This window comes from Pseudorca crassidens, chromosome 18, assembly GCF_039906515.1.
Source record: "Pseudorca crassidens isolate mPseCra1 chromosome 18, mPseCra1.hap1, whole genome shotgun sequence".
Classification (NCBI taxonomy): domain Eukaryota; kingdom Metazoa; phylum Chordata; class Mammalia; order Artiodactyla; family Delphinidae; genus Pseudorca; species Pseudorca crassidens.
In genome coordinates, this window is record NC_090313.1 from 70993206 (window position 1) to 71008614 (window position 15409).

Sequence of the window (15409 nt, forward strand, 5' to 3'; positions counted from 1 at the left end):
TGGAGAGTAGAAGTCACACAGCCAACATTCCAAGAGCCTGGTGGGCGAGGAGAGCTGGGAGCGGGGTGGAGGAGGGGTCTGGGGAAGGGGTGGGTGTCTCAAACTTGTCGCATATGTTCACTTAGTCCTTATTTTCAGTGTGGTGCTCATGCCCTCAGTTGTGCCTGATGTCCCTCAGTCCAGACACTTTCCATTTTATACTCTCCAGAAAGTTCACTTCGAGTTTTCTCCTTGAGTGGAGAAGCAGCATATGCCCAACAGGCGGGATTGGGGGAAGAGACCCAGAAACCTAGTTGTTTCTTACACAGCTTTCAACCAATTCTTCTCATTTTAAGCACCCACTCCCTTCACCTCCAGTTCCATAGTACCTGCTCTTGCTATTCTCTGAGCCTCTGGAAGATTCTGCAATCGTAGGATTAGTTCTTGGTTTCTCCCACAGCCAATTCAGCAGTCAGCTTGCTCAGATCCGCTGAGTCAGGAATACTCTCCCACCTGCTTCTCAGCTTCCAAATTTCTGTTACTATTCTGCTCTCTCCATCACTGTGGGTCTTTCTCCCTCACCCTTCCCTCCTTTGCTCCTTCCCTCCCCTTGCTGCCCCCTCTTCTTTGCTTTAACTGTTTCTTTACTAAAGTTTAATGGGGTTTCAAGAGGGAAAATAAATTAGATGGGTAAATTCACTCAGCCATCTTTTCCCAGAAACACCACTTACGATTTCTCCATCACAAAAGTATTACATTTTGCTTATAGAACAATTAGAAAATCCAGATAATCAGAAAGAAAAAATTACCCATAATCGCACTATCCAGAAATAACCCACTGTTAACATTTTTCTTTTTCCCTTTCACATTTGGGGGGGAGGGGGCGGGGGGAGCCAGTGCACTCTTTCATTCATGCTCTGGATATAAATGGAAAGCAAGATAAACATGACTCCTAGCATCTCAAAGCTGAGGTCTTTGGGGAAAGACAAACAAATAATTTCAATAAAATGTGTGAAGTATTATTAGAAGGGCAGTACAGGATTTTATGGGAGCAGAAAGCAGGAATATCAAATCTAGGCTTGGGCATGTCACGAAAGAAGCTGGGGGAAAGGACAGTGGCTGAAGAGAGCTCAGCACAGCTAAAGAGCTATAGAGTGCTCTCTACTTATTCACACTTATTCACACAACAGAGATATATAAGAAGCATAATATATCATATGGCATTTTTCTCTTAATAACATACCATGTGCAACTTTTTAATCACCGTACATTAACTTTATAATGGCCGAATACTATTTATTCCACTATACCTGTGCACTGCTATTCCTTTAACAGATCACCCTAGTATATTTAGGTTATTTCCAATTTTTAAGAAGCATCCACCATCTGTGGTAATCCTCCTCTCACCTTTACACATTGAGGATGAAATTTAATACGATTAAAAGTTCAAAAATAAGTGACAAAAGGAGATGACAAGGGAAGTCTGGCTTAACAGCAATTCACATGGGGAAAAATTTAAAAGCCTGAGAGGTTTTCGCTGACCACAAACTAATCCGAGTCCGCAGGGAGGTAACAGCCAAAACCGCGAATGCAGTCTTGGACGGCAGGGACAGGATTCGGTGTCCAGAATAAGAAATGTGCCCTGAACATCTGGGGCAGCTGAAATTTGGTCTGCACATCAAATCTTAAGAGAAGCCTTCAAAGAGTCTGGGCTCACTTCTCCTGCTCCGTGCCCTTCCCCTCCTCTCCCACCTGAGCTTCGGCCCCTCCACGCGCTGATCCTATGACGTGAACTGCGCATTGCTGCACCTGGCCCCGCTGCACAGCTGGTTCCCAGAACGCGGAGCCAGAACGCCCTTCCTACTTTGGGTGTCCTCAGTCATCTCCACCGTCTGCAGCCCCTTGGTAAGGGCGATGGACACAGGCAGCTCCCACAGACATCCCTGTTCTGCTCTGTTCCTCAAAGACCCACCTCTGGGGAGATAGAAAGGTCAACTCTTCCCTCTCCCTCCCCACCGTTTCCTCAAGTGTCAGAAGATAAAGAGCCCTCTCAACAGCCACATTTGCTTTCTCAGAATTCAACCACATTCCTGTCTGCCCCACCGCAGTCTCCCAAGAAGGAGCCCTGACTAAATGCCAGCTCCCTCTAATTCTTCTCGGAGGAGCAGCCATGAGTGTGAATAAAGTAGAAAATACTTAGGAAGAACATAGTGGCCTTTTCAGATCTTTGAAAAGCTGTCTCGTCAAAAAGCAGTTTGTTTTATTCTTTGAGATTTAGGGAGGCAGAGACAACCGCGGGTGAGTCCCATACAGAGGCAGGTTTCCAATCAATATAAAAGATAAAATCGAGTGGGCAACTTGAGAGGAGCTGGGTTCCTCTTGCCGCAAATAGTCGAGCAGAAGCTAGAGGACCCCAGGGCCACTGCAAGGAGTTGGTCCTGAGAAGAAATCTGACCTGGGATTTCCCTGGTGCCTTCTAATTCTAACATTCTAATTATCAAATAGTAGTGCACTTATAGACATGCAAATAATATCTTCTCACCATTATATTTAAACTTAATGTATAGTACTGGTTTCAGTTTATTTTGAGTATTTTATCAAACTATAAATGATACTGGTTCATGGATGATGTTCTGACATCCATACTTCAAACAATAATGTTATTAATAAAAAAAATCTATCCAGACTGGGGCCATGCAAGTTCACTAAATATTTACCTTTAAGTCAATATATCAAATTATATCAGTCATAAATTTTAGTATATTTCCTTTAAACATCAAGAAAAGGTACTTGGTAATACGTTTTATGTAAAATAAATTATCTCCAAACTCATTTTAAAATCTTTAGTCAAATGCTGTTGAAATAATTGCAAAGACTCTATCCCACTGAATGAAGAAGTTAAGTGAGGCAACAATTTCTAAAGCGTTTGTCTAATTCCTTTCACCTAAACAGCTCAAGAGAATCACTTCTCAAGCACTCTTGCTTTTATTATTATTGACAATAAAAATTCATACCTCACCTTTGTAGAGCTCTTTACGTTTTTCAGAACATGTCGACATACCTGATTTTGTTTTAATTTTCACAATATATTTGAGAGGTGGACGGTGTCGGAGAGCTGAATGCTTGTCCTTAATGACGTGTTCCCACCTGATTCGCTAAGCACATGGCTACGCAGCTGCAGTAATTCCCACGCTCCTTACACCACGTGACTGAGTCCTGCCAATGGGAGGTGAGTGGAAGAGATGATGCAGCTTCCAGGTCAGGCACTCACAAGGTCACATTCTCCCCCTTCCCCTGTTCCCCTCCTCCCCTGTCCACGGGATGAAAATGGGGATATTTTTTGCCTTGTAAATGTGCAAAGGTTACATACTTATCTGGGCAGAAATTTTTTCCCCTGTTCTTCCTCACTTTTTAAAACTCCTTCCCAGATACTGGGTGAGAAAACAGACTGTAGGTGTTCAATTTAGAAGAAAGAAAAAAAGGACATATTGAAGTAAAATTATTTTACATCTATATTTATTCATTCATTAAAAATTGTATCGAATATTTCCTCTGCTCCAAGGACTGAGATAAGCACTAAAAATTTAAAAAGAAATATGATATGCAGTCTCTGACCTCAAGGAGTCGCAAATGAGTAAATGATCCTCCCTGCCTGTTATCGCAAAATGGGAGTGTTTGAGTCAAGTCTTTGAAGGATAAATAAGAGTTTATCCCAAGGTGGAAGGGAGAAGAGCTATACTGATCCTTTAGATTATCTTTGTACCCAGAATGTATCAAGATAAGCATAATCTACCTTTTATATGCTCTGTCTGTTTAAGTACAGATTACAAGTATCACTTTGCAGTTTCCTGAGAAGATGTGGATCTTGAAGGATTCAGTAACAGTATGTATTCTTACTTACCCACTCTTTATTTCTTGTCCTCCCAATTTTATTTTGTACTTTATTCTCTTCCTACACCTAAAATTTCCTTTATGCCTTAAAAAGATAACATTCGTTGAAAGAAAAGCACTTTTTGTACAAATTAATTTTAAAATTCTGGCTTGGAGCAATCATATTGTTTGAAAAATTAAGATAACTCAGAGGACTTCTGTGTGCCAAATTCATGACTAACTACACATTCAGGTAATACAGTTGTGCATTCATTCATTTTGCACTTAAGAAATGTATATTGGCATTATTTGAATGCTTAGTAGTCTGTATTTTCCCTCTTTTCTTCAACTCGAAATAACTGACATTGTAAAACATTGTTATGATTTTGAAATTATTTTATTAGTTCTTTTCCTATTTGTAAATTTTTTTCTTGGACTTGACTGTGACCTTCAAAAAACACTGTTCAATCAGATATTCAAAGAAGAGTGAGTCAAGCTCTTCAGGAGATATTTTAACCATTTCTGATTAAACACACCATTGAATTCAGTAGTCTATAAAATACATTAACGTTCAACCCAGTTGATTATTCCAGCAATGTACCAAAAACATTTTAATGAGAGGAAAATTGGTAAAGTGCTTCACAAAAGTACATAGCATGTATAATTTAAACATGTATCTAGTAGATAAATTGCCTCCGCTATTACTTGGGGAATGAAAACTCAAGCCACTTCCAATAAATGCTCCTAAAGCCAGCCAGGAGAATTTCCCCACCTCCCATTCTGAAAACTTTTTTATAGTGTTGCATAGTGACTATAGATAGTTTTCAGTTGTTTGGAAATTTTTACAATGGAGTCATACATTTAATGATGAACCTTATATTTTTACTGAAAAATATCAGATTCTGCCCCATTATATTTACTGATCTTACTATCTGATTAGAATTTAGTACCCCCTGTCCCATAAGAACATGGCTAGAAAGACTGACAAAGAGAGCAGATCCTAGGAGCATCAGTTTATGAAGGCAGAGTCAGGCTGTTAAACAGCCAGAAGCCACTTACTGAGCACCTACCAAGGGCAAGATGGCATTTTAGGATAGATGAAGTGAACCTGGTTTCCTCACTTAAGGAATTACCCGGCTAGTGAAAGGAAGCAAATGATTAAATAAAAGGAGAAGTATGGTAGGAGGCATCAGAGTGAAGCATTGTGGGATTCCATAGGAGAAAGAGATGGCATTCGAGTGTGGAGCCAAAGGGAGCATGTGAGCTGGTTCTCGAAGAAGAAGTGGGATTTTAATAAATGAGGGACTTTGTCTTGTTCATACATAATGATATCCTTGAGAATATCCATCATGGCAAACTGCAAGGGGCAAGTGCAGAAGCAAGGACATCAGCTAGGAGGCTATTCCAGTGATGCAGGCAGAATCTGATAGGGGCTTGGACCTGTAGCTATAGATAAAAGGAGAAGTGCTTTGATTCTGTATACATTTTGAAGGTAGGTAGAGCTATAGGATTGGTTGATGGATTGAATATAACATGTAAGAGAAAGGAAGAAGTTAAGGTTTGGGGCCCAGCCAACTGAAAGAGCAAAGCTGCCATAATGGAGATGGGGAAAACAGGAATTTGTTTTTGGATGTTAAATGTGACATGCCTATTTGACATCAGAGTGGAGAAGGCACTCCAAGTGCTCCAAGTCTGGAGCTCAGATCAGAAGTTCTGGCTGGAGACTCAAAATTTGGAGTCATCAGGACATAGAGTATTCAAAGAGTTCGCTTGGAGCGAATCTAAGAAGAGGTCCCAGGAGGGAGCACAAGGCACTCCAGTATTTAGAGGCAGGATGAAGAGGAAAAAGCAAAGGGAACTGGGAACGAATCGCCAGTGAGCTGAGAGGAGAAGGGAGAGGCAGTTGGGTTCTGGAAGCCAAGCTGAGGAAGTGTAGCAAGAAAGAGAATAGTGGCTGGACAGATGCTGTGGATAGATCAGCTGAGACAGGAGCACTGATGTTCAATACCAGTCAGGTCTGCACTATACGAAATGCCCAAAGTAACATCTCCCAGCCCCACCTCCTTAAGTGAAACAAGTTGTCTTTTCCCACAGGTTCCCTTTACAGACATTTGCAAGACTCCCTGGGAGGCCCATGTTTATCTTCAACTCGGTCAGAAACCCACGGGCAGAACAAAGACTCAGAGGCACCGCTGGAGCTGGACTCCCAACCACAGGCCTTAACACTAGTTTTTCTGGGGCCATCAAGAACCATCTTTCAAGAGCCATGAAGGCAGAGCAGTCCCTCTTCAAGTCAGAGAGGAGGTGTGTCTTCTTCCTGGGTTATACTCTGAGCAAAGCAGTCTGGATTCCTAGGGCTCTGCAGAGAAATCCTCCTTTCAGTTCTGGCTGTCAGTCTGTCTCTGTCTCTCTCTCACACATACACACACAGAGGCTATTTTTATTAAGGTTTACCTCAGCACCAGAAACCCGCAAAAAACCACGAAGACTCCATTCTGAGCAAAGCCTCCCCACCTCATTATTCATCCTGCAGTATGTCTGGCCTGCCTCCTGTCCTCCGGGGTAGGGCGGGGGGGGGGGGGGCAGTGTCCAAATTTCCAGTCTCCCCAGGGGGGTCTCCTTAGTCCACCTGTAAATTAGTGGAAGCAGAGAATGGGGCAGGGGAGGGGTGTTGGCCAGATTTATCCTTCACAAGTATTACATCCCCAAACGCAGATGAATAAGCTAGGGGTCCAGTGACCCCTGCCAGTAATATCTAAGCCCTAGCTGAAATGTTCTATTACCAAAACGTTCCATTACCAAAATCTGGGGAATATAATTTATCTTTTCAACTAAGATCAAAACTTCCCTCCCCCCTCCCCCTAACACACACACCAAGAAAGAGTATTGAAATCAGAATGAAAATATCTCAATATGAAACAACGAAAGATACCATTTTTGATCATGACAACTTATTTCTTCATAAGATACAAGAATGACTAAATTCCAAACCAAAGAAATTTGAAAGCAAAATTAATATTTTACAGCAACTGTAATTATGTTTGTAGCATCAGCAAAACCAACTGTCCCCCTGTTACTAATTTCTTATGAACACAAAGTCCACTGCATTTCTGGGAAAGATGGTTAGTGTTTGGCAAGTTTTTGTGTAAGGATACAAAAATATAACTGGGAAGTTAATCAAAAGGCCAAGAGTGGGCACAAGAACCAAAAGCATGTTGACTATTTAGAATACCAGAGTAATATATGTGGAATTTGAAAAAAATGGTATAGATCTTATTTACAAAGCAGAAATAGAGACACAGACATAGAGGACAAACATATGGATACCAAGGGGGAGGGGGTGGTGGTAGGATGAGTTGGGAGATCGGGATTGACATATATACACTATTGATACTATGTATAAAATAGATAACTAAAGAGAACCTACAGTATAACACAGGGAACTCTACTCAGTGCTCTGCAGTGACCTAAATGAGAAGGAAATCCAAAAAAGAGGGGATATATGTATATGTATAGCTGATTCACTTTGCTGTATAGTAGAAACTAACTAACTAATAATATTGTAAAGCAACTGTACTCCAAAAAAAAAAAAAATCAGTAGCTTAGAATCAAAATAAAATAAAATACCAGAGTACCAGAAAGCTCCTACAGCCCCAGTTCCTTATCTTATGTATGAACTGATCATGTAAGTGGCTATAACAATTGATAACTTTTGTATTTACACAGAGTTTATTACATGCATTCTGAAAATAGAACTCATGTGATTTAAATCTAAAGTAGTAATTTTGCAGGAATGGTCTATTACGTCCTTCAGCTGGTCCACATATCTCTTGTTTCTGGTACAAACTGGTACAAACTGAAATTTCCTTACGTTTTCTTTAAAAGACGGCCAGTTTTTCCCATAGTTTTTCTATCACCAACCATGAACAGGTGCTATTTAGGGTCTTCTGATTCCTTAAAAGGATTGACAGACTGAAAAAGTTTATTACCACTGCTCTAAAGTATCTTAATGAAAAATATGTATCAATATGGAATCACTAAAATCAAAAATTTTTTGTCAAACAAAGCCAACATTCTTTTATGACCTGTGGTACCAAACAGGTTTTGTGGAGCTGACATACAATCTAATTAGCCATTATTACAACATTACCAGCAGCTCCAGCAGTTAAGTCAACTCAATAACCCAATACTGTTCTGCCTCAATTATCTATGGCTTCAATTAAAGTGTGTAGAAGTGGTCTTCATCTTGACTTTGTTCAAAATATGTGGTTTAATTCTAAATTTAAAAATAGGTCTTCCATCTTTAAAAAAAAGTTCTGAAGAACCTAGGGGCAAGACAGGAATAAAGACACAGACGTAGAAATGGACTTGAGGACATGGGGAGGGGGAAGGGTAAACTGGGACGAAGTGAGAGAGTGGCATGGACATATACACACTACCAAATGTATAATAGCTAGCTAATGGGAAGCAGCTGCATAGCACAGGGAGATCAGCTCAGTGCTTTGCGACCACCTAGAGGGGTGGTATAGGGAGGGTGGGAGGGAGACGCAAGAGGGAGGGGATATGGGGATATATGTATACATAGAGCTGATTCACTTTGTTATACAGTAGCAACTAACACACCACTGTAAAGCAATTCTACTCCAATAAAGATGTTTAAAGAAAAATAGGTCTTCCAGTAGGCCCACAAGTCACCAAAATGTGGTGCCAAAAGTTACACATGTAAACAGTTTTATTAAAATGTTTGCTCATATCCATAAATTATTCTCTCATGATACAAAATTCTGTACAAAGTGTACCAATAACTGAGATTACAAATGAACCCTCAAATCGATGAGACCTAACCTTCAATACTAAGTAAAGGAGAAAAAGGAGAAAGAATTATTTGGGGAACAACTTTATCATGGCACATTCATTCTTCCTGCTGTCAAATTTTATTAAGCCTTTTGCACAAGGGTGTTAAAATCAATTGTGTCAGGCTAATAATCTCATCCCTGAGGAATCCTTCCTATTGGAGAGAGCATTGTGCGAATACAGTTGTTGTAGGACCCAATCTGTACCACCCTGTAGTGGTTTCTGTCTTTTATGGCTAGCTTTAAGATTTTATGAGGGGTCATTATACCCCTGCTGATTAAGTAAGGCTGGTGGATGTAGTGTTCAATCTTGCCACAGAAAGAACATCCAAAGACAGTTTGAACTCTGCTCTGCAGTAGATGCGATTTTAATACCTTCAAATTTGCTGCAGCGTGAACTTGTGCTACAAGCAAGACAGATCTTATTGGATTAACACTGAACTCTCGACATCTCCACAAATTCTAGTAGAGAGTAACGCTATCTGCGTGGCTTCCGAACAAACTTGTTTCTTTTCTCATGCTCCCCGTGGCTGCTCGTACTCCTCCCTATCTTACCTCTAGGAATTCCTCTAACCTCAGAGAAAGGAGCTCCCTTTTCTCACAGGAGAAACTAATTCCAATTTCTTTTTGACGATGGGCCCAAAAGGGCAATCACAGGCACTCCCACGGCGGGGGCTTCCCTCCCATTCCCAACTCCACGCTTTCCAGGGAAGTCCAAGATGCTCAGCGCCCCCCGGCCCCCCCCCCCCCGCCTCCTCCCCGGGTGTGAATCCCAGCTAACCTCACAGATGTGCTCAAATGGAGCCTCATCTAACCGGAGGTTCACGTCTCCAGTGGCCCTCTCCCCGGCGTGGCCCTCCGCCTGGCCCCTCGAACTCACCAGAAGGAGGTTGTGCGCCACCAGGTACCCGAGCCGCGGGCTGCCCTGGACGCCGGGGGCCAGGCGCCCGGTGGCGTAGCCGTGCCAGGCCACCACGTAGGGGTTGTCGATGGTGATCCAGTACTTGACCTGGCCGCCGAAGTGGCGGAAGCAGAGCTCGGCGTAATCCCTGAAGTGGTCCGCTAGGGCGCGGTTGGCCCAGCCGCCATAGGCGTCCTGCAGGCGCTGGGGCAGGTCCCAGTGGTACAGGGTGACCACGGGCTGCACGCCCAGCTCCCGCAGCCGCTCCAGCAGACGCCGGTAGTAGCGCAGCCCCTCCCGGTTGGGGGCGCCGGCGCTGCCATTGGGGAACACCCGCGCCCACGAGATGGAGAAGCGGTAGTGGGTGACCCCGAGCTCCCGCAGCCCCTCCGTGTCGCGAAAGACATTGTTGTAGCCGTCGCTGGCCACGTCCCCGGTGGCGGGCGGGGACAGCGACGGGGCGCCCGACGGCAGGCCGGCTACCGGGGCGTCGCCTGGAGGCGCCGGAGGGCGGTGGGTGAACGTGTCCCAGATGGACGCACCCTTGCCGTGCTGCCGCCAGCCGCCCTCCGTCTGGTAGGCGGCGCTGCCCACGGCCCAGTGGAAGCCGTCGGGGAAGGTGTCGTGGAAGAGCCCCGCGGCACCCGGGGCCGGAGGGCGCGCGAAGCGGGCCCAGGTCTGCGCGCCGTCGCCGGGCTCGGCGCGCAGGCGGAGGCCGCCCAGGGCCAACAGCAGCAGCAGCAGCGGTGGCGTCCGCAGACGCGGGCGGCACGGTGGGACGTGGGCGGGCATGTTGCGCGGGAGCCGGACGCCGGGGCGCCGCGCAGCGCCCCTTTATGCCAGCGCCGCGCCGCCCGCCCCCCGCCGGCGCGCCCACCCCCGCTTCCCCGGCTGGCCCCGCCGGCAATAATTACACGTGGCCCCGCGCCTCTCCCCGCCCCGAATTGGGGGGGGCGGGGGCGCAAAGGGCGAGCGGGAGTCCGCGCGAGGGGCGCGATCGGGGGCAAGGTGCAACGGGCGCCGCTCCCGGACGTCGGAGAAAATGCACCTGTTCTCTGCTCCCAGAGGCAGCTGGGTATGTTTCTGCGACATGAGTGCCCTCCGCGCCGCCTTTTATTCGGCATCCACGCGCGCTCCTGGAAGAAGCCGCAGAGCCGGGGAGCGTGGAGGAAGGAAGGCGGTCACCCAACTTTCCTGAGTTCGGCGCGGGAACTTTGCATGCCCTCGCGGGGTCCGCCCGCCGGGAAGCACCTGCTTTCTCTTCTCTCCCACTCTGAGGCCGAGAAGAGTAACTGACATTACTAGAGGCGATTAGGAATTGGCCGAAATTGTACTGGGGGGCAGGGTGGGGAGAGCTAGGTCGGAACTTGGAATGTTGGGAGAGAGGGACTTGAGGCGGACTTCCCCTTGAAGTGTTTAAGGAAGATGCTCCCGTGAAGAGCCCCCGGACGCGCGCAACCTGAATGGCGGGTCCCGCAGGCCCCAGTCCAGGACGCCTTCGAGGAAGCCAAAGGAGATGTATGGGATGAGTTGGAACTTTGCTTTCCTCTCCCTCTTACTGTTATCTTTTAACCATTTCAAAACCAGTACTTGTTCTTTAATTCAATAGTGCAGAATTACTTGATGAATGACAGTTGTGATTGTTCTTCCAAAAGAGACAGAGAAACACCAAGGTTTGTACTTTGACTAGCTGTCATTAACCTCTATTATCCTTTGCATCTGTTTTTTGAATAATCACATGTTTTAGCTTTCAGCTCTGGCTTGGCAAGTAATTTATCTGTGCAGACCTTGCACGCAGCTGGGCTGGAATGGGAGGACTCTGGGTCCCTGATCAGTGAACGGAAAAGGAAGGAGGGGTTTGGCCCAAGCACCCTCTACGACAAAATAGTCATGACGTCTTTCCGGTTACCAAAGAGCCCTTTTGATAGAAATTGTGGAGACACTGTGTCCATTTAAGTGTGTGTATATCTGATCTGTGACTAACTGGGGAGTGGATGGTCTGGGCTCCACCTTTGTGATCTTGGGTGGGAAAGTCTCTCCAAGTCTTAGGATCCTTTTCCATTCTATTGTATAAAATGGAGATGGCCGTGTCCGCCCTGCCACCTTAGAGGCTTGTTACACTCAAATGAAAAAATGTGCACACAGAGGACTCAAACATGGAAACCCAGACAAATGTAAGATCCTGCTAATATCTTTGCCTTTCTCTCCAGTACAATGTGCCTCAATCCTGGCACACCTGCTCCTGTGATCAATGACTAAGATCCTCATAGAGGATCCATACATCCATTCTCATCTAGTGATCATCCCTGCACTGCTCTTTCATACAGACTTAAAATCAATAAAGTTTTAAATTTTGCAGATGAGGTTACTTTTATTAATTTCCTTAAAATGTAAGCACAACAAATTTATTCCAGTGTTTTATTAAATAGTCCCACCTCCAGCTAGCATATATTATGTGGTTAGTAAGATTAAGCCATCAGGCTGGAACAAGACATTGCTATTCTGTTACATGTGGCATCTACATTTTTCAATAAATGTGAAATAACAAACAATGACACTCCAGGTATTAAAAAAATTATACCACGCAACCACACAGTCACACTCTCTTCCAGCTAAATTAAAAAGCTTCTATGTCTGCATGCAGGATCACATTTCCCTTCTAGAGCTTCAGATTAGACTGTCTGCTTCTTGTAGCTTGTTAAGTTTCAATTAGAAATGCTTCATGGGTCTCATGGAAAATGGCTTATGCTAAGTGTTCACTTATTGATGTATGGTCTATTTGCTCAGGGCAGATTGTATTTATTGCTACTTTTATTTAACCAACAGTTTTAAAAAAAAGAGAGTGAGAGAGATAGAGAGAGGGACTTTTAGAGCAGTGATTAAAAAGGACCAAGGTGACTGAATACTTCATATTTGAAGTTCTTCTCTCTCTGAAGGGGACATAAAGCACATGTATCTCCAGTTGGACATCATAGCTTTCAGCATTTGCAGGGATGTCCCCAGGTGATAATGTAACCCAATGATAAAAATTACATGGTAATTAAACTTTACTTCCAGAACTTGCTGTTTATCTATCAAGGTTCTGTTCATGGTTATTAAATTCTGGATTCCTGAAGTGTGAATAATTGCTACTGCTGCTTTGCATTCGTTCAGTTTTATTTTGGTTCTTTCACAGGCCCCTTCCAACATCTAAAATGTGGATTTCATTCAATGCTTTGTTCTCCCACATATAAGAGATTAATTACTTGCTGTGCTTTGAATATAAAGGTGAAGTTATTGATGCATCAAAGGAAAGGAGATTTTTTTTGACAGAGGACCGATTAGTGGAGATCTTACTGACTTTTGTCGTGGTGATGATTTTCAACAACCTAAAGGTAGTCATCAAGGTGACCATCATCCTTCATGCAGTCCCTTCTCCCAGGTGCTCCTGGGACCAGTGGAGCCCTCCCCTGCGAAGGGAGCAGAAGGGGGTTCACTGATTCACGTGGGCCCAAACAGAACATCAACGCCACATGCTCTCAACTCACCAGTCACAGACACTAGCTTCTCTGAGGAGATACTGATATCATCGACACAATCTCTCTCAGCAACCACCATGGGCAAAGCAACCAGGAGGAGCTCAAGACTTCAAAACACAGGCGACAGCCTCTTTCCTCAAAAACAGTAGTGGTTGGGAGAAACAGGATGAAGAAAGTTGATAATAAAGTTGTTTAATTTATTACATTCAGTGTTAACAAATGACACCTATGACAGGTATTAGAGGAATTCAGAAGAAGAAGTTACCCTATTTTTTTTTTTTTTTTTTTTTTGCAGCACGTGGGCCGCTCACTGTTGTGGCCTCTCCCGTTGCAGAGCACAGGCTCCGGACGCACAGGCTCAGCGGCCATGGCTCACGGGCCCAGCCGCTCTGCAGTATGCAGGATCCTCCTGGACCAGGGCACGAGCCCGCGTCCCCTGCATCGGCAGGCGGACTCTCAACCACTGCGCCACCAGGGAAGCCCCAAAAGTTACCCTATTTTGAGTTGACTGGAAAAGTCTCACAGAAAAGACATGACAATATCTGGGGTTTAAAGAGTAAAACTTGCAAGGAGCCTGGGAGGCAAGGATATGGGGAAACAAAATGTGGAAGAAAAAAGTGTTCACAGTGTATTTGTGGTAAAAAAAAAAAAAAAAAAAAGTCTATTTGTGCAAGGAAATTGTGGACTGAAAAAGTAGGTAGGGATCAGACCATAAAGAGTCTTTAATAGGTTTTGTCATTATATCACATTGGAGCTTCTCCCTTCATTTACTCATTAAACAAACATTTGTTTTGTGCCAAGCACTATTTTAGGCACTGAGAATGCAGCAGTTAAAAAAACAGACCAACAACACTTGCCTTCCTCTCATATCACTCTCCCACTCTTTACTCTGTTTCAGCCACACTCACCTCCTGGTTGTCCTTGGAACTAGCCAAAATGGCTCCCAACCTCAAGGCTGTTCCTCCTCTCCGGAGTGCTCTTTACAGAACCACCTGCTTCTCCTCAGTCAGGTCTTAGACCAAAAGCCACATTCTGAGAGCAGCCTTCTTTGACCTCTCCATCCAAAATAGTTACCCCCAGTCATTCTCAATTACAGGTTCCTGTTTTATTTTTCTCATAGAGCTTATGACTATCTCAGATTATCTTGTCTGTTTGCTTATTTCCTTTATCCTCAACTAGAATGTAAGCCTCATGAGAACAGACACCTGGCTTTTTCTTTGCAATATCTGGAACACCTAGAATAATGCCTGTACATTGTAGTTGCTACACACATATTTGTGGAATGAATGAATGAAACCATTAGTAAGAGATGGCTGAAGCACCTTGTTGAGGATTCTGGAGCCACATCCTGGCTTACAAAAGAGGCTGTGATTGATTAGTAATGTCTGCCCTGAGTACAGGAAAAAGTGGTCATGACAATACCATATTTGACATCCTGCATATATATGTACTTTGGTGGGCAATGGCCCAAGCCCACTCTACTAAAACCTCAGATAGGTCTGATGCTACAACAGGAAATAGCACACAAAGCTATGTCACTGTGGAATAGTTTAACTGCCAACATACCCACTTTTCCCTGGTACACCTCTGACAAGCCCCAAAAGATTGAAAAGGCAGTGACACTAGGGCTCTGAGCTTCTCTGACCTGGCAAGTTCCTCATTCCACAGAGGTTTTCAGAGCCACTAAATATCAGGTGTACCTTCATGAAGAACTAGGAAGGCAACAAGGCAGCATTCCCACCTGCTCGTATCCTTGTTCTGCTTATTTGCTGGCAAAACAAAAATAAAATTGATTTACAATCCAAGAGCTGACTTCAAAACTGTAAAGGCCTTTGTGGTCAGCCCAACTCAGGAGCCACAGAAAGTTTTTGAGTAGTGGAGCTACAAGGGCAAAGAGAAAGATGCCTCAACTTATTTTAAAAAAGGGGCAATGTTCATCAGTCAATTGTTCTGTCAGTAAATTGAGGGGAAGATACTAGAACCTAGAAGATCACTTTGAAAGCAACTGTAGTAAAGTGGATAATGAGTTAAGGAAGGCTTCTGCCTAGCATAGTAAAAAAAAAATGCAAAGAAAAAAAAGCAAAAGATGGGAGGCAATACAAAAGAAGACTGATTGCATATGGGGGCGGTGAGTGAGAGGGAAAAGTAAATGATGGTTTAAATGTTTTGAGCTGAGTTGAAAGTGAAAACAACACCACCATTCTTATTCCTGAGTACATCAGGAGGTGTAATTAATTTTTGATAAAAGATGAATTCAGTGCTATGTTAAATTTGAAGTGTCAGTCAAA

The 15409-nt window shown here is 44.2% G+C and overlaps 1 protein-coding gene across 1 annotated transcript in view; it reads right to left on the minus strand.

Annotated features, from left to right (window-relative positions):
• Positions 1–10594, minus strand: part of KL (klotho) — a 38740-nt gene extending 28146 nt beyond the window's left edge. Inside the window, exon 1 of the mRNA XM_067713437.1 lies at positions 9583–10594. Within this exon, the coding sequence (XP_067569538.1) occupies positions 9583–10395 (813 nt within the window). The 5' untranslated portion in view covers positions 10396–10594. The remainder of the gene's footprint in view (positions 1–9582) is intronic.
• Positions 10595–15409: the final 4815 nt, after the last annotated feature.